The following is a 17885-nucleotide window of genomic DNA, read 5'->3' on the forward strand; positions in this document are numbered from 1 at the left end:
CACAAATTAGATTCACAGTTCTTTGAATCCTGATCATCATCATGGTCAGTTTTAACTCCTAAGTGCAAAAAAATCCCACACAAACATACCCCTGGCTTCAGAGACAGGATCACTCTTTGGTTCAGGCTCAGATTCGGAGTAGTATAATCTTCTGTCTCTACTAGAAATTGTTCCAGATTCAATTGATTCAATTTCACTTGTAATTTCTGGTTCACTTCCTGTTGTCCAATTGTCCTTTTGGTTCCTGATCTTATTTAGCAATTTTTTAAGAGCCAATTTTGACTGAGGCTCGGGTGGCTTTTCAACTTCACTACCTAAAATAAACGAACAGTACACGCACATGAGCAAGAAAATCAAGGAAGCTGTTCTTACAAGAGAGTAACCCATGCAACTCATGGTTTGGTGCGACATTCAAATGCAGTCAATATGTTAAGGCCTGGCATCACTGGGCAGGACCTGTATAGGCCAGAGTCACTTTCAAGTGACGAATATACAGGAGGGCAACCAAGGTGTAGAAGCTAAGCCTTTGGAAGGACGGTTGAGGGATATGGCTATGTTTAGCCTGGGAAAGAGGAGACGGAGAGGGTGATATGATAGCCATCTTCAAGTACCTCTGGGCTGTTACATGGAAGATGGAGCAAGCTTGCTTTCTGCTGCTCTGGAGGGTAGGACCCAAAACAATGGATTCAAATGGTAAGAAAAGATGTTCTGACTAGGCATAAGGAAGAACTTTCTAATACAGTAGTAATAGCTGTTTGGCAGTGGAAACAGACTACTTTGCAAGGTGGTGTACTCTGCATGATGGGAGGCTTTTAAGCAGAGACTGGATGGCCATCTGTTAGGGATTATTTAGCTGTGATTCCTGCATCTCATGGGGTTGGACTAGATGACCCTTTGGAATCCCTTCCAGTTCTGAGGTTCCAGTTCTACAGTTCCGAGGTTCTGAATTTTGAACAGATTACAAACTCATGAAATGGGTTGAAGTTTACCAACCCGGGTCAATCGTTATTTCTTGTTACAAATATGAAATGTATACTCTACCCTGCCACATGCACTCTTAATCTCTGGCACATATACTCTTAGACTTTGCAGTGCCACCAAACTGCACATTCCTCCCCAAGGTCAAATGGTTAACAGACAATTCTGAAACTACTGAGCAGGATCCAACTAAACCCATTGAAATTTGATTCAAATAGGGCTACTCCAAGTATTACTAGCACTTGGTATCACCCAATATTCATATGCCAGTGTTTGGCAAGATATGCATCAATGTTTATTTCTATCTTTACCATTTGACAACTGCTTTATACCATCTTATATTCAGTAGTGAATATAACTGATACGCCATACTTGTTTTCTAAGTGAATATTAATTAATAAGAACAAAGTTTTCAAGTTTTCTCTTACTGCTTGGCTCACTGTCCTTCACCTCATCCGGCAAACTTGGTGGCACCTCAAACACCGAACCTGGCTCCTGGGAGAGGTCCAGCTTATCATCTTGAGATCTACCAGAGAAGGTTGGTAAGGGCTGTGGGTCAAGGTGCAAAATAAGGTCTCCTTTCATTTCTGTGTAAAGAAATTAGACTGTATGAAAATCCCAACTACGGAGGTGAGCAGCAGACATTTAATGATGTTTTTTTAATCACACAATGCCAAGGAAAGTGAAGCTATGAAGCAAGGTCTTCAATTACACTAAAGACCAATTCAGAAGAACAACTATTTCTCTTACCAGTAATGACTATCACTTAACATAAATTTATATTGCAGTGAAGCAACATGTAATGAAACTTCAGTCAATAAGTAGTTGCAACATGGGCAATATGGATGCCAGAATTCATTGTAAATATCACATTTGTAACAAAAACGCAAAGTGGCACCCACCTAAGAATCCTTAGAGATCCCTAAATTGAGATGGTTTTTGAGTTTAAACCAGCACATTACTATGGTAGGGAAAATAAATACGTTATCTGGGATGCTCTGTCCAAAAAAGTCCTGTATTATATATGTGAAAATTAGTTCACTGGGGGTGCAAGCTGCAATATGGCGATTCCAGAGCAGCCCTAAAATAATCCTAGTAACTGAGAATATTCAACTGTGGGCCAAAGATGGGAGAACTTGTGACTCTGCAGGTGTCGATGGACTGTCAGCCCTTGCCATTAGTTATACAGTAGTATCTCTGGTTGCGAACCATCCTCCTTGCTAACGCTTTGGGTTATGAGCTCCGCTAACCCAGAAGTAGCTGCTCCTGGTAGCGAACTTTGGCCCGGGATGCGAGCGGAAATCACGCACCAGAGGTGTGCGCACAGCGGAAGGCCCCATTCACAAAAGTGCGCCTCAGGATAAGAACGGTTTCCGGTTATGAACGGACCTCCAGAACGAATTAAGTTCATAACCGGAGGTAGCACTGTACTGGTTGGGACCGAAGGAACTTTGGAATCCAACCTAAACTGGAGGGTGACAGGTTCCCCATCCCTGCTGTAGGCCTAAAGTAGTATTCCCCCAATCTGAGCTGGTGTGGAGCTTTCAATGGGAGATGAGCTTCTGTGCAAGACCCATGGACCTGGCTAGGGACTACACAGAAGATTATATCATTGATCTTTCCAAAGCAGTGGTTTTCTAAATTCCTGTTCCTCCTAATCAATTTGTCTCGTGATGTCCCCCCCCTGAAATCTGCCAAAGAAAAACCAATAAACAGCATTGTGTGTATGCCAAAATATGTATTCAGATTATGGGATGCACTGGCCAGGCCTGCTGGGCTTCACCACTGCCCTTTGGAAAATGCCTGTGCAATACAGAATATGCTCAACCAATGTAAAACCCAACGGTGGGCAAGCTTGTCTCTTTCAGGGAAGACTGCCTGACATTACTCCATCTCCAATAAACTGCAAAGGAATCTCTGGGTTCCCCCATAACAGTGCAAAAGGCACTTATAAATACTTACTCCTGTCTCTAGTATACATGTCTTCAAATGCACACTCCAGCTCTCTCTGCCATTCTTCCCTGATTTCCACACGCTTGTAGGGCGGCTGAAACAACTGAGGTGGCATCTGGGCAACAATCTGTCTTCTGCGTGCAAGGTCCATATTCTGCATATGTTCAAGCTCTTTCATTAGCTTTTCCCTGTCCTTTAACAGCAGAAAAAAATATGTCCTATTAATAAGCTGTCATGCAAGCTAAGGCAGTTTATTTGACACAGCGAAGATACTTTTAAAGCTATGATGATGATTGCTTTATGTTGGGTACTTTCCAAAGACTCTTAGTTGGCAGGTCATAAAATTAACTTGAGAGGAGCGGCATTTATTCATGTAAATTACACCCTGCTGGACAGACAAGTTTGAATATATGCATGTGCACACACACAAACAGTAGGCAGGGAAATGGAAGCTCTCCATTTCAGTAAGTACAAATGATGTTGTTGAGTTTTCTGCTAAATATACCGCTTTAAAAGCAACCTGCAATTCCCTTTAAAAGGGGGACTAATCTACTGCACATGATTTATAGATTAAATGCAGACATTTATTAGTCATGCTTCATTATCAAACGTCAGCTTCATTTTAAGATATTAAGTGTATAATTTCAGAAGGCATATTTTGTTAATTACCACTTAAAATGAAATATTGTTTCCTTTCTCCACATCAGGTGCATTAAAATTCCATTAAGTATTCTGTGAAGACAAGCCCACATTATTCCCCCTTAGTATCCTAGCTTTCTAGTGCACCTGCTAAATTAATACAGCCACAAGAAATACATCTCAAGTGCAGGAAGCTGGAAATTTTAAACAAGTTACAGAGCAGAGAGAACACGGGTTGGGCTTTTAAATATGTCAAACACTTCTTAGTACCCACTAGAAGTCAGGCCTACGGGACAACCCCCAAGTAAGTGAAACACTAGAAACAAGTGCATTTATTTTACCTGCTTTTTACATTAGCTTTAAAGCCTTCATTTTTTTTAATAGACATAATTCTATTGTGATTTTCAACATGGCACACTTTTTTCTTATTCCACACTGGCTTGGGTCCTGAGTTGGCAGAGAGGGGAACTGCTGAAAACTGAGTAGAGGCACCTTTCAGGAAGGCTTTTATGGAAGAAGAATGAACTATAATAATAATTATTATTTATACCCCGCCCATCTGGCTGGGTTTCCCCGGCCACTCTGGGCGGCTTAAAACAGAAAAATGAAATAAAATAATCTATTAAACATTAAAAGCCTCCCTAAACAGGGCTGCCTTCAGATGTCTTCTAAAAATCTGGTAGCTGTTTTTTTCTTTGACATCTGATGGGAGGGCATTCCACAGGGCGGGCGCCACCACCGAGAAGGCCCTCTGCCTGGTTCCCTGCAACTTGGCTTCTCGCAACGAGGGAACCGGCAGAAGGCCCTCGGTACTGAAATCCTTCTGCAAGCTTCCTTCTACTCACTGAACTCAGGATCCACTCCTTTATATTTTTGTGTAACTACACCGGAACAAATAGGTAGCTACATTCTGTGAAAGTAGGTCATGCTGAAAAGAATTCTAGCTGTATTGAAGTTCAACTATGAAATACCTGCACAATAAAAAAAACCACAAAAACCCTCTTCTCCCATATATTAGAATGCTTTGCGTTTCATCAATCTTATGCCCACAAATGCCAAACCTTACCTACCCTGAAGCCTGAATTACTTCAGCGTGGCTTTCTAAATGTTCAACTATATTTCATCTTTGACAGTGGAAAGAACATTGCACACTGTGAACCTAGAAACTGAGGATAAGCACTAGGAACGCTTTAAGGGCTTGAACTTTAAACAATCCATTATTTCAGAATCTTTCTAGAGAAAGGTTAGGTGATTGTACTTTGAATTCATAAAATATACAGTGCCCAATTTGCTATTATTACTCATCTGATGTTGGGAAAATGTTTCTACTTTGCTTACTCGTGCAAGACGGACCATCTTCAAGGCATGCTTCCCTCTTAGGCGAGCTTTTTCTTGCTGCTCTCTCCTCTCTCTCTCTTCATTGCTTTGCAGTCCTTCCTTCCGTTTGGCTTCCACCTTGGCAAGTAACCGAGCATCTGGCTGGCAGTCAACCAGCAACAAGTTAGGAATACCAAATTCTATGGTGCCTCAAAAGAGTACTGAACCCAAATGCATTTGGGACTAACTTCCCCACCTAACTACCCAAGAGTGGCCCACAAACAATATGTCAAGTCTCTGTGATTTCAACCTCAATTAGACAGAAAACTATAAGGAAATAATGTACTGTATTGTTCACAGTCTGGCAACTGATTCAATGCCATGGCCTAGCAGAGCAGCAACTGTGTGCCCTGCTAGGGGCAACAGCTTTGCAGAATGGAAAATAATTCAGTAAGTTGTGTGAAGTGTGGGAGGACTGCAGCAGAATATACTGGGGACCTCCGAAGAGCCTGCTATAAGAGCATGACGTCCCTGCTTCTGGTTTAATCAAATGAGAATCTGCTGCTAGAATCACACACAAAATAGTGGGAAGAAGGAAACCATGAGAGGCAGAGAACACGTGAACACAAGAAAAGCCTGCTGAATCAGGCCAAAGACCCATCTAGTCCAGGACCAACCAAATGGAAGCAGCACATGAACACTCTCCCCAGCTGCATACCATGTTGAAGTGGTGCTTCCTTTTGAGTGTCCTGAATTTTCAAGTTTTCCACTTCATTTAATGAGGGAAGGGGTTGCAGTTCAGCAGTAGAGCATCTGCTTTCATGCAGAAGGTCAGTTCAATTTCCCACAGGCATGCATAGTAACAAGGAAAATTGGGTGAAACAAACTTATTTAAGGACCTGCTATTTAGGTTCTATTAGGGATGAGGGTGGCGCTGTGGTCTAAACCACTGAGCCTAGGGCTTGCTGATCAGAAGGTTGGCGGTTCGAATCCCCGCGACGCGGTGAGCTCCTGTTGCTCGGTCCCTGCTCCTGCCAACCTAGCAGTTTGAAAGCACGTCAAAGTGCAAGTAGATAAATAGGTATCGCTCCGGCAGGAAGGTAAACGGCGTTTCCGTGCGCTACTCTGGTTTCGCCAGAAGTGGCTTAGTCATGCTGGCCACATGACCCGGAAAAACTGCCTGCGGAGAAACGCAGGCTCCCTCAGCCAGTAAAGCGAGATGAACGCCACACCCCCGGGGTCCTTTACCTTTCTTTAGGTTCTATGATATGGCCCAGGCATAGGCAAACTCCACCACCACCACCACCCCAGATGTTTGGGACTACAATTCCCATCATCCCTGACCACTGGCCCTGTTAGCTAGGGATTATGGGAATTGTAGTCCCAAACATCTGGAGGGCCGGAGTTTCCCTATGCCTGATATAGCCGAACATAAACAGCGTGCACAAAAATTGCCCTCATTTTCTTTTGCAAGTAAGTCTACGCTAACAGTCTCAATCTTTTACAAGTTTTCAGTAAGAAAAGCTCTCGTTTTAATACTTGTTTTTGCAGGAATGACATACATTAATTTCAAGTACAGTGGTACCTTGGGTTAAGAACTTAATTCATTCTGGAGGTCCGTTCTTAACCTGAAACTGTTCTTAACCTGAGGTATCACTTTAGCTAATGGGGGCCTCCTGCTGCTGCCGCGCCGCCAAAGCACAGTTTCTGTTCTCATCCTGAAGCAAAGTTCTTAACCCAAGGTACTATTTTTGTGTTAGCAGAGTCTGTAACCTGAAGCGTCTGTAACCTGAAGTGTCTGTAACCCGAGGTACCACTATATTCCACTTATGAATTCCATACCCACAAGAAAAAAATGGCTATAATCCAGAATGACACTGGGATTCCAATTGTTGAACAACAGAAAGGCAAAGATTTGTGCTTCCCAATGCTTCATGCTGATCGTCAATTTTCCACAACGGACAGCAAAAATTCAGCAAGTGCTTCTGGAATACTGCTACCTGTACTGCTGTTATACAAAGTGTGCCACATGCAAAGTCAAAATCAGTCACCTGGTCTATGTTCATTTCTCTATCTACATATGGATCACAGAGATGATGGTGAAGATCAGAGAGATGATGCCGAGTGATCGAAAAAGTGTCAGTATCACAGACTTTCACTGTAGAAACACTCTTCAACTCAATATTCTGAAAAGTTTGAAGAATAAATTTGTTTTAATAGGATGGATGTGCCAAACAACCAAGAACATGAACAGTACAAGGTCACCCATTACAAACAATGTAAAACCCATCTAAAGACAGGTATCTCCAAACTCTCACCAAAACTGACCAGAGACAGATTTAGGCATGTCTGTAAGAGGAACTCCACATTTCCCCATACATTGGGCTATAACATTATGTGAATAGGTGTGAATCATTATTATTATACTAATGTTTGGGGTTGAGGTTTTTTTAACAAAAAAATGAAGTGCAGTATAGCTAGAGATCTGCACAATAAATACTAGGAGTGTGCATAGCTCTGTAGGAAGGTCAAATAAGAAGACAAATATAGGTGATTCAGGAGTTCTCCCCATCCCAAGTTGAAGCAACATGTCAATAACCCCGAGTCAAATCAGGACCCCTGCAAAGCCTTTGTCACTGTATCATATTTGTACCGTATACCTCTCTGTTTTCCTAGGGTCTTCATCTTTCTCTACATCCATGAGCTTTGCAGAAATAAGGCTATCCAAAATGTTGTCTGTGGAACACTGAAGAGCTCTGGATTATTTTTGTTATCATTAATTAAATACGTATACCGCCCTTCATCCATATATGAAGGACAGTTCACAATAAGAGAAATACACAACAGTGAAGGATTTTTTTTTAGTTAAAAGCTACATGTATCTTTTTTCTTAAAAAACAAAACAAAACCCTACATTGTTTTGCTGGGGGTGGGGAGCGATAAACAGAGCTTGCCTCATATTGTCAGGCCTATTGAATACATGCCAGGCATACCAGAGCAAAAAGCACCAGAAATGAAAAGCCGGTGTGAAGCTGCAGTTTTTAAAAGTGTACAAGTAAAAATATACACCGCCTGGTCACCTCTTAATTATTTTACAATAAGAAAAAGAGACAAACTCCCTATCCCCTAATCGATTATGGAGGAAAGTGAATCCATTTCACTTCCCCTACCAAAGCCCTGGACATATTTGTCTGCAATGTGGCAGGGTTAGTCCACTTTGGAAGGTTCCCTTTGCCTGAAAATTTCATCCACTTTGGTCTAAAGCAGGCATCCCCAAACTCAGCCCTCCAGATGTTTTGGGACTACAATTCCCATCATCCCTGACCTGTCCTGTTAGCTAGGGATGGAAGTTGTAGTCCCAAAACATCTGGAGGGCTGAGTTTGGGGGTGCCTGGTCTAAAGGGACAAAATGTTATAGGCATTTTTAGATTCCCAATTATAGTGAACCCAAAACGCAGAGCACAGAGCAATTCGGAAACAGATTAAATTATAATTTTTTAAGCACAAGGCAAATCTTGGGGGACATACAAATCGCTAACAAATACCTCTTCAACAAACTAAAAGCACTGTGCATACAATATACCAATGGCCCTTACAAAACCCACTCAGTAAGACGAGACAGTACAACCACTCAGGAGGTTAACAGGGCACTGGGGGTTTTCTGATCTCCCTTCACCTGGAGGGAGATGGGTAAGGTGCTGTACAAATCTACTGATCAGCTCCATCAATGCATCCCCATCACTAGGGTGTGGGTGATAGGCAGCTATTGTGCCACTGACGACTGCTGGCATCCCTATAGTGCAGATCATAAGGGGAGGCCAAGAAATAATGGCTGTCTAAAATTGCTCAGAGTGTGTACAGTTTAGGCAGTATTTTATTGTGGGCTCTCCATTACAGTTCACACTCTTAGCCAACATGCTACACCAATGTATTTCAAAAGGTAACATATATTAACCAGAAAGAAAAATCTATCACGAGATTAACTCCAGCATTTTATTTTCAGAGGCAGGAAGAACGATGGAATTCAACATTGCACTCTTCTGATTGCCAGATGGAGCAACTCCCCACCCCTCTGTCCTTTCACTGCATGCTGTTATAGAGGGTCAGGATTGCCCCCAGATTGCTGTTCTGGGGGCAATCCTGACCCTCCATAACAAACTTGTGGGAAGCATAGGGGGTCATGGCATTCAAAACGTGCTATCTGTTGTTCCTGTATAAACCAACTTCTAGGCCTCTTTAACTTAAAAAAAAACAAACTTTTTTTTAAGGAATGCATTAGTCCCTATGATGAGACCTTTAATCAGCTAGGTGCCAACATCTTTTCAAGTTTCTGAAAAGAATACTCACTTCAAAAGGGGGAGGGGGAGGAGGCGGTAGGCTTGCAATTTTAGCAGCTCTCTCTTTTTCTACATCCAACGCGTTCTTCCGTGCATTTGCTCTCCTTGTTTAGAAGGGGGGGAAGTAAGAAATATAAATCAAACAAATAGTAAAACATAATCAATATTTTTATGAGTTGGCTATATACTGAATTTCAAGGATAATAAAACTAAGAGGCAGTGACAAGTGTTTTTTTTAAAAGGGCGAGAAACAGAGCAGAATGCAACTTCCCACAATACCCTGCAGGTTATTTTGACTTGGTTCCCTTTGTTATGTTGTCATTCCAATTTCCACAAAAAGGAATAGGCTGGTCTATACTACATGTTTTGGGCTACAACCACCACCAACATGACCAATGGAAATGAAGGAAGTTGTAGTCAAAAGGTTGGGGAAGGCTAGTCTGTAGACAAGAGCCAGTGTGGTATAGTGGTTAGAGTGTCAGGCTAGAACCTAGGAGACCAGGTTTCAAGTCCTCACTCAGCCATGAAGCTCACTGGGTGACCTTGGGCCAGTCGCTCACTCTCAGCCTAACCTAACAACAGGGTTGTTACAAGGATAAAATGGGGAGGAGGGGAACTACGTACACCAAATTGAGCTCTAGGACAAAAGGTGGGGAAAATAAATGCAACAAATTAGACCAAAACAAAAATCAAATGCTGTTAGGATGGTACTTCTATGCACAACTGCTCACAAGCAAGTCTCAATGAATTCAGCAAGTCATAATGCAGAATGAAAATACATAGGATTGGGCTACATGACAATATTTGCACAGCACAAACAATGTATCTCAGGAAGTGGAAGTTAAAAGGAACCATGGAAGGAGAGGAATGGAAGTCCATCAATGATTGTTTTTTTTTAAAAAAAATGTAATAGAATATGTAATATGTCATTTTCTTTTTCCTATTACTTTTGGGTTTTTTTTCCTTGTGTTGAAATCTATCAGAAATGCAAAAATAAACCTCCAAAAAAACCCAACTGTAATATTTTTCAGAATATGCAATTCCTAATAATTACTGAGAGGTTCTGCCAAAAGTACCCCGAGTAAGCAGAAAGACACGTGCTAAAGCAAGGCAGCCCCACGCCCTCCCCCCTTAACAATTCAGCCTTCTGCTGCAGCCCCAACTCAAGAGAGACTATTGGGCTGTGCAGGGGGCTGGAAAGCTTGAACGCATGAACCCAGGTGCAACCCTACATATGCATACATGCAAAAGACTTTGAGACATTAAAGCAGTGAAGGTTCATTTTATGTACAATTTACCTTGTTTGCTCCCTCAGCAACTTCTCTTTTTTATTTTTCTGCTCCTTTAGCGCTTCCTTATGCCTCTTTTCTGCTCTTTGTTTCCTTTCCTTTGCCAGCTTGGCCAGAGCCTCCAAATCTGGTTCCTTTGAAATGAAATGTATATGTTGAACAATTGTCATAGAAACAAATTAACATCAAAAATTTTATTCAAATAGCTTTAAAGTGTATCTAAGACGTCAGGTAAACTTCCTTTTGTGCAGGTGTCATGACCTGTCTTTGTGCCAGCTTTTAATAGAAAATGTTTGCGGGGGCTCAATCTAAGGAATAATTTTGCTATCAAAATGTGCTGTGGTGCTAGTATTAGCTTTAAAGGCTGCCTTTCCACCAGGACTGGGTCTATAACTCATTGCTGTTGAAGCAGGACCTACCAGAGTAAATGTACTGTATCAACTTATGAGTAAAATGAAATTTTCTAATTGCATTGAAAGTTTTGGAATTTTGCTCTAATACCTTTTCTTTGTCTCTATAGATGGTGCTATGTTAAGTACTTGCTTCACTTTAAGTGGACGTTTAATGATCAAAATGTTGATGGCATTAATATTTTGCACTGATAAAAGGGCAAATTTATTCTCAGTACGGGAGCATCTTTGTAAATATCAGCGTTCCACACCATTTCCCCGTTCATTCGCTTTCAATGGTTCCAATGATCATTATAAATCTCAAATCCACTCATTTGTCATTAGCTGCCTCTTCAACATACAAGTCACACAATTTCACAGCTCCACTTTTTCTAGGATTTAACATACTGTACTTCAATTATCAACAGATTAAGTAGTGCCACCCCGCTTGACAAACAAAACTGAAGCCTGCAGCACAGCTATGTACTACCATCATTTTACACCTGCCCAACATTTAACTATTTGCCTTGTTTTGCCCCATTTGCATGTTTAAATATATGGTACATTAATTCATACCGGTAGTGTCTGTATTTCCATATGTCTTCCTTCACATATACAGATGTAAGAAATAAGTAACACCTGCCTACTTGTTTTATCATTACATGATTCTATAGCCTATATATTAGTAAAATATACAGCTTTTCTAATTTCAGTTGAGCAGATATTTGCAGAAAGTCTTGGTTGCTATAGTATTGCATCCATAATTTACCTACATTTTCCTTTGCCTGTCTATGCCCTTCTCCTATAGCTCTTAAGCTTGACAGATAAAGCTTTTCCAAGGCTTGAATCTTTTCATCTTGTGATCTTTGCCATTCTGCTTTCAGTTCTTCTGCCAAATGATGCAGCTGCTCATCTCTTCTCTGCTTAACATCTTGCCTTATCTGCAAAGCAATATTCTTCTCCTGCTCTCTAACCTGGAGGGGAAAAATATTTGTTGATGATTTTATATTTTGTAGGACTGTAGACTTCATTTTAAATTGTTATTTTACTTGAATTCTTTGTTCACCTTACTTAAACCCACTTGCTTTACTATGCTAGACAGTTATCTGCTTCTTGACAAACAGGGCACCTGTGAAATGAGGGCCAGCAACAAGGAAATAGAACAGGCATAAGCAAACTCGGCCCTCCAGATGTTTTCGCACTACAACTCCCATCATCCCTAGCTAACAGGACCAGTGGTCAAGGATGATGGGAGTTGTAGTCCCAAAACATCTGGAGGGCTGTTTGCCTGGAGTTTGCCTACACCTGAAATAGAAGATGAGAGGGTGCTTTGCAAATCATATCTTGATTCAGTTGTAAGTAACTATGAGTTGACATATGGGTAGCATTCTTGCATATCATGCCAGTCCAAGATGTGTTTAATTGGGCAAACTAAAGAGAATAGCCCAAGTGGATCCAAAGATGTGCCAAAATTATGCATTCAGTCTTGCAGAAAATTCTACAATTCCCTGCTCTTCTCAGTTGCATGTGGTGGGGAATGCATGCTAATTTGACCTTCTGTAGCTGATACCTCAGCAACACTGTAGCCAAGTTCCCTCTACCCTTTTTTGCTCCTAAGTGGGAAAGTAGATGTGGCTGAAGTGCTCTGGTCTCTTGGTGACACAATGGACAGCTCTTCTCTCAACCATAGAACCAGAAAAGGGGGGGCAAGAATTGCCATACAGCCAAAGATAGGATCCCCTTCAATCTCTGCAGCTCCCAGGTTGGGGCAAATGCTACAGTTTGTCAGTCTCAGAATCAGTCTGCTCCCATGCAGAATGAAAATGTGGAAGCCTGCTGATTCAATTGCCTAACACAGGGTTTCCCAAGTTTGGGTGGCCAGCTGTTGTTGGACTACAACTCCCATCATCCCCAACTAGCAGGACCAGTGGTCAAAGATGATGGGAGCTGTAGTCTGTAGACCCAAGCTTGGGAAACCCTGGCCTAAAGGAAGGCCATTCCCAACAATGTAAGCACACCTGCTGTAGCCTTAATTTCCTTCTCCTTTCATGTTCTTCTTTCAGCAACTGAGCTTCTTCATTAGGACTAAGTCTAAGTCCCACAGCTTTGGCCACTTTTCTTTTCATCTTTGGAGATGTGTAATGTTCTTTTCTGCATTGGCAAAACAAAATACAACAGGAATAAACTTAGTTTCACTCTACCTTAGTGAAGATACAGCACAAAATTAACAGATGTCTGTAACAGGAACCAAAAAGCATATTCTCACAGCAACAATAATTATGTTCAGGTAAGATAACAGCATGGGCAGGAAATGAGACTAAGATTAATCAGATACCCTTCCTCCATCCACCAATCCAGGCATCAGCAACCTCCGGCCCATGGGCCGGATGCGGCCCACAGAGGCCATTTATCCAGCCCACGAGCCTCCTGGGCACCAAGCCGCCTGCTCGGCAAGTCCCCACACCGCGCTAAACCGGTGGAGCGTGGCGCGGGGACTCACTGAGTGGTGCCGAAAATGGCATCTGCGCATACGCAGATGCCAGAAACAGCGTCTGGGCATGCCCAATGCCGGAAATTGCTTCTGCACATGTCCAGGCATTCACAGAAGCTATTTCCGGTGCCGTGCTGCCCATGCCCAGAAGCTGGAAATTGCTTCTGCACAAGTGTGGAGCGTGTCCGGCCCATGGACCAGCGTCAGTGGCAATGATCCAGCCCACAGCCGGAAAATGTTGCCGACGCCTGCACCAATCCAATTAACTTTATTGCGGGTAGTGGAGGACACTACCTGGCATTGGCACCACCTGACTTTAATTAACAAGAACAATGTGCAAGTCGTAAGAATGGACTAACATTAGTTTTGAGCCATTTCTCTACAGTCATCAATGAAATTAAATTATAGGGGTTTTTTTCTTACCCAATATAGTGGTACCTCTACTTACAAATTTAATGCGTTCCAAACGCACATTCGTAAGTCGAAAAAAATTGTAAGTCGAATCCCATAAGAATGCGTTGGGAGAAAAAATGTGTAAGTCAAAGCAACCCTATCCAAAAATTTGTAAGTAGAAAAAATCCTATGTAAACCGCATCCAAGATGGAGGCCAGAGCTCCATTCGTAAGTAGAAACATTCGTACGTAGAGGTACCACTGTACATATTTAGCCCACTTCAATGTGGCATACTGTACAATCATCCCTTATCTAAGCAAATGCTGAACATTTTAGCCGTACATCCTTCTGCAAGCACAACATCCCATTCACTTCACGAATAGGGTATAATGAAGCCTACTTCCACCCTTTCAAATGGAATGCTTTTAAAAGTAATGAAGTGTGCACAAAAATAAAAGGACGAGAAAGTAAAATGAATGGGGTTTGATTACTTGTCACCATGCTTTTCAGACACACTATCATCTTGTTTTCAAATTTCTCACCGCAATCAAAATGCTGTTCTGAAAAACTGAGCTAAAGCTTTCCTGGAGAGCTGAAAATATAACAAGCAGTATGAAAGCACCTCAAGGTCACGCTGCCTTTGGGGTATATTGCCCTCTGTACTTCAGAACTCACAAAGATACGTAATTACTCTGGTGGATAAATGGGCACAGGATTCAGCTTACATTTTTCAAAAGCAAAAGTGTATCGCACAAGCTGCTTCAAAAGAAAAGCACCACTGAGGGTTCAAAAGGCCTCCAGTGGGTGGAATTTCATAAAGTTTAACCAACAAGCAAAATCTTAAGATCTTCCTTAATGCATCTTTTACCCATGGTATGTTCAAACAAGACTGTCTTGGGAGCTCTCTAACCTTAGCCAATTGTGTAAAAAAAAAAAGAATTTTAACTATATAAAAAAAATATGAAAAGCAGACATTTGCATTGAAGTGACAAATATCAATACAATGAGGATTCTCCAGAACTTAAGTATTCTCAGACTTCAGTGGCGTGAGGCAAAATAGCTTTTTGTTTTACTGCCCTAAGGCAGTGTTTCTCAACCAGTGTGCCTCCAGATGTTTTGGGACTACAACTCCCATCATCCCTAGCTAGCAAGACCAGTGGTCAGGAATGATGGGAGTTGTAGTCCCAAAACATCTGGAGGCACACTGGTTGAGAAACACTGCCCTAAGGCTCCAAAATAAATGACAAAACCCCCACACGTTGACAGTTAACCTGCCCTTACTAACACTTAATCATATTCATTCAAAATTAGCTGTAGCTTATAATACATTTCAAAGCAAAGAGAAACCTGTTTGCTGCCTTAGGGCATGTTGCTATTCTGAGAACAGCAGCCACATCAGACCCCAGCATTTCCAAAGGCCACCCAATACTATGAAGGGTAAACAGTCAAACATCAGTTACACTGTAGAAACTCACAGAGCATCTTCTGTAACATGGAAAACAGTTCAAAGAAAATACAGTTGGGGAGGAGGGAGAGCATCTTTAAACATTGGAGCTTAGCTTAAGAGAACTTATACAGTGGTACCTCTGGTTACAAACTTAATTCGTTCCGGAGGTCCGTTCTTAACCTGAAACCGCTCTTAACCGGAGGTACCACTTTAGCTAATGGGGCCTTCCGCTGCCCCCGGGCCGTCGGCGTGCGATTTCTGTTCTCATCCTGAGGTAAAGTTCTTAACCCGAGGTACTACTTCCGGGTTAGCGGAGTCTGTAACCTGAAGTGTTAGTAACCCAAGGTTTTTGTAACCCAAGGTACCACTGTAATGCAATCCTCAACAAACTTGCTAGGAAGTAAGCCCTGATTAGTTCAGGGTGAAATAGCATAGGATTGCACAACATGTTTGTGGTGTGCATGCTCAATTTTAACTAAAAATTTTAATTTCCTTGTTGAACAGGAACCAATTCTATATCAGCCCTGGAATCAACATCAAGATATAGTTGGGGACAGTAGTAAGTTGGGGACAGTAGTAAGATTGGATTCAGGAAACCCAGTTTAAAAATCATGCTCAAGGCTAATTCACAATGTTGTAACAAATGTATGTTATTGATCTAAAGCAGGGATCAGAAACCTTCTTCAGCCGTGGGCCAGTCCACCGTCCCTCAGACCATGTGGTGGGCCGGACTATTTTTGGGGGGGGGGATGAAAGAATTCCTATGCCCCACAAATAACCCAGAGATGCATTTTAAATAAAAGGACACATTCTACTCATGTAAAAACACCCTGATTCCCGGACCGTCCGTGGGCCGGATTGAGAAGGCGATTGGGCTGCATCCGGCCCAAGGGCCTGAGGTTGCCTACCCCGAACTAAAGCAAGAATGAGGAAAGCCTATGTCTGCCAAAATGTTCTTGGTCTAGAACTCCCTTATTCATAACTATTGGCCATGGTGATTGGAGCTGACGGGAGTTGCAGTCCAATAGCATCTGAAGGGCCACAGCTGGTCCCTAATCCTGATTTGAAGTACAGTATTTTGATCTTGCCTCTTGATCATGATGCTGAGTGAAATCGCCAACAATATAAAATCACAAAAAGCAAGGTAAGAGCAGTTAAAACAATTAACAATTAAATGAAACAACAAACGAGTAAGATGCCAGAGTAAGAAACAGAATTGGGAGAATTGCAAAACAATAACACCTGCCCTCCCAACCCCCAATTTACATTGGGCATATAAGAATATACTCTGTTGGTACCAGTGTGGTGTAGTGGTTAAGAGCGGTAGACTCGTAATCTGGGGAACCGGGTTCGCGTCTCCGCTCCTCCACATGCAGCTGCTGGGTGACCTTGGGCTAGTCACACTTCTTTGAAGTCTCTCAGCCCCACCCACCTCACAGGGTGTCTGTTGTGGGGGAGGAGGGCAAAGGAGATTGTTAGCCGCTTTGAGACTCCTTCGGGTAGTGATAAAGTGGGATATCAAATCCAAACTCTTCTTCTTCTTCTATGCTGTTTTTCAGTGATACGTTACCCCCAAATATTTTCTCTTTCTCTCATTGCTATTAGCCAACCATCCTTGGAAAGGTTATTCCCTCTCAAACTGAGGTTGTTGTAAGGGCAAAATAGGCAAAGAATAGCAAATTAACATTTAGCATCTATATCAAATCTGAAGCATTCTAAAAGCTAATTCACATATATTATGGAATAACGTTACACGTATTGAAAACTGTTGAAGAAACTGTTCACTTGGAGATGAGTATACTAAGATTTAATGTGAATTCCTCCCATGTAAGAACAAGTCTTATGCTACCTTGAAAATTAGCAAGTTTATTGAGATACAATATATGCTACTGATTAAATAAAGAGAAGTAAAGGCTTCCAAGGTGCCCTAAAAAGTACATTAAGTACTAATGCATTTAGAACAGCACGGTTCTTCTTGAGGGGCATTTGATTCAATGGCTTTGTTCAGAAGTACATTCCACAAACCAGTTTATGAAGCTGGAAACCAATTCTGACCTGGTATATTCCTTTCCACACCCAGCCACTCTCCTCTCCCTCACAGGGCTTGTTTTAAAGCAGAATTTCCTGCGGCACACAAACCAGCATAATGTTGGTTAACTAACCAGGATAATAAGCAGATTATTTGACACAAAACAGAGTTTGAACATACTGTAATAGGGAACTTCAGTTTAAGACCAAGTCAGGATCTCTGCACCAAAACAAATATACCAGGAGAGGGGTGAATTCTTACCTCTGAGTAAGTTCTGCCACTTAAAAACAACTTGGGCTTCACTATATTTCCCTGAACGTGCTTTTTGAGATCTCTTCTTCGCACCTGTGCAGATTCCTCCAATAAGCTTCCATGGGTCACAGCCTACTTTGCCAGGTACTTAGTCGCCTAACCTAGCAGACGTGCAGTTGATTACAATGTGCCGATTCATATTGGGTCAAAGAGGGTAGAGGAAGCGCTGAACCGATCCATTCAACAGATCCCCAACTGCTCTTTTTATGCTAGTCGTAAACATGCACCTACACACTGGGATAATCACTTCATGCATCTGATAAAGAGTGGGCTATGGCTCATGAAAGCTTATTTATTCAATTTATTGTTAT

The 17885-nt window shown here is 41.9% G+C and overlaps 1 protein-coding gene across 18 annotated transcripts in view; it reads right to left on the reverse strand.

Annotated features, from left to right (window-relative positions):
- Window positions 1-17885, reverse strand: part of CEP295 (centrosomal protein 295) — a 39242-nt gene that overhangs the window by 21167 nt on the left and 190 nt on the right. For 12 of the 18 annotated variants that reach the window (XR_015949730.1, XR_015949729.1, XR_015949728.1 and 9 more), the window contains exons 2-10: window positions 12921-13053; window positions 11676-11876; window positions 10523-10647; window positions 9235-9328; window positions 6939-7073; window positions 4909-5049; window positions 2941-3124; window positions 1407-1565; window positions 90-314 (exon numbers count right to left, since the gene is read on the reverse strand). Coding sequence is in view for 14 of the 18 variants with exons in the window: in XM_088668407.1 (XP_088524533.1) it covers window positions 90-314; window positions 1407-1565; window positions 2941-3124; window positions 4909-5049; window positions 6939-7073; window positions 9235-9328; window positions 10523-10647; window positions 11676-11876; window positions 12921-13028 (1372 nt within the window). In the remaining 4 variants the exon portion in view is untranslated. Of the gene's footprint in view, window positions 1-89; window positions 315-1406; window positions 1566-2940; window positions 3125-4908; window positions 5050-6938; window positions 7074-9234; window positions 9329-10522; window positions 10648-11671; window positions 11877-12920; window positions 13054-16531; window positions 17022-17288; window positions 17358-17523; window positions 17671-17885 lie in introns of those variants that run through there. The other 6 variants (XM_088668399.1, XM_088668398.1, XM_088668400.1 and 3 more) reach the window with 6 other exon arrangements.

This window comes from Zootoca vivipara, chromosome 4 (genome assembly GCF_965207765.1).
Source record: "Zootoca vivipara chromosome 4, rZooViv2.hap1.1, whole genome shotgun sequence".
NCBI classification, from domain to species: domain Eukaryota; kingdom Metazoa; phylum Chordata; class Lepidosauria; order Squamata; family Lacertidae; genus Zootoca; species Zootoca vivipara.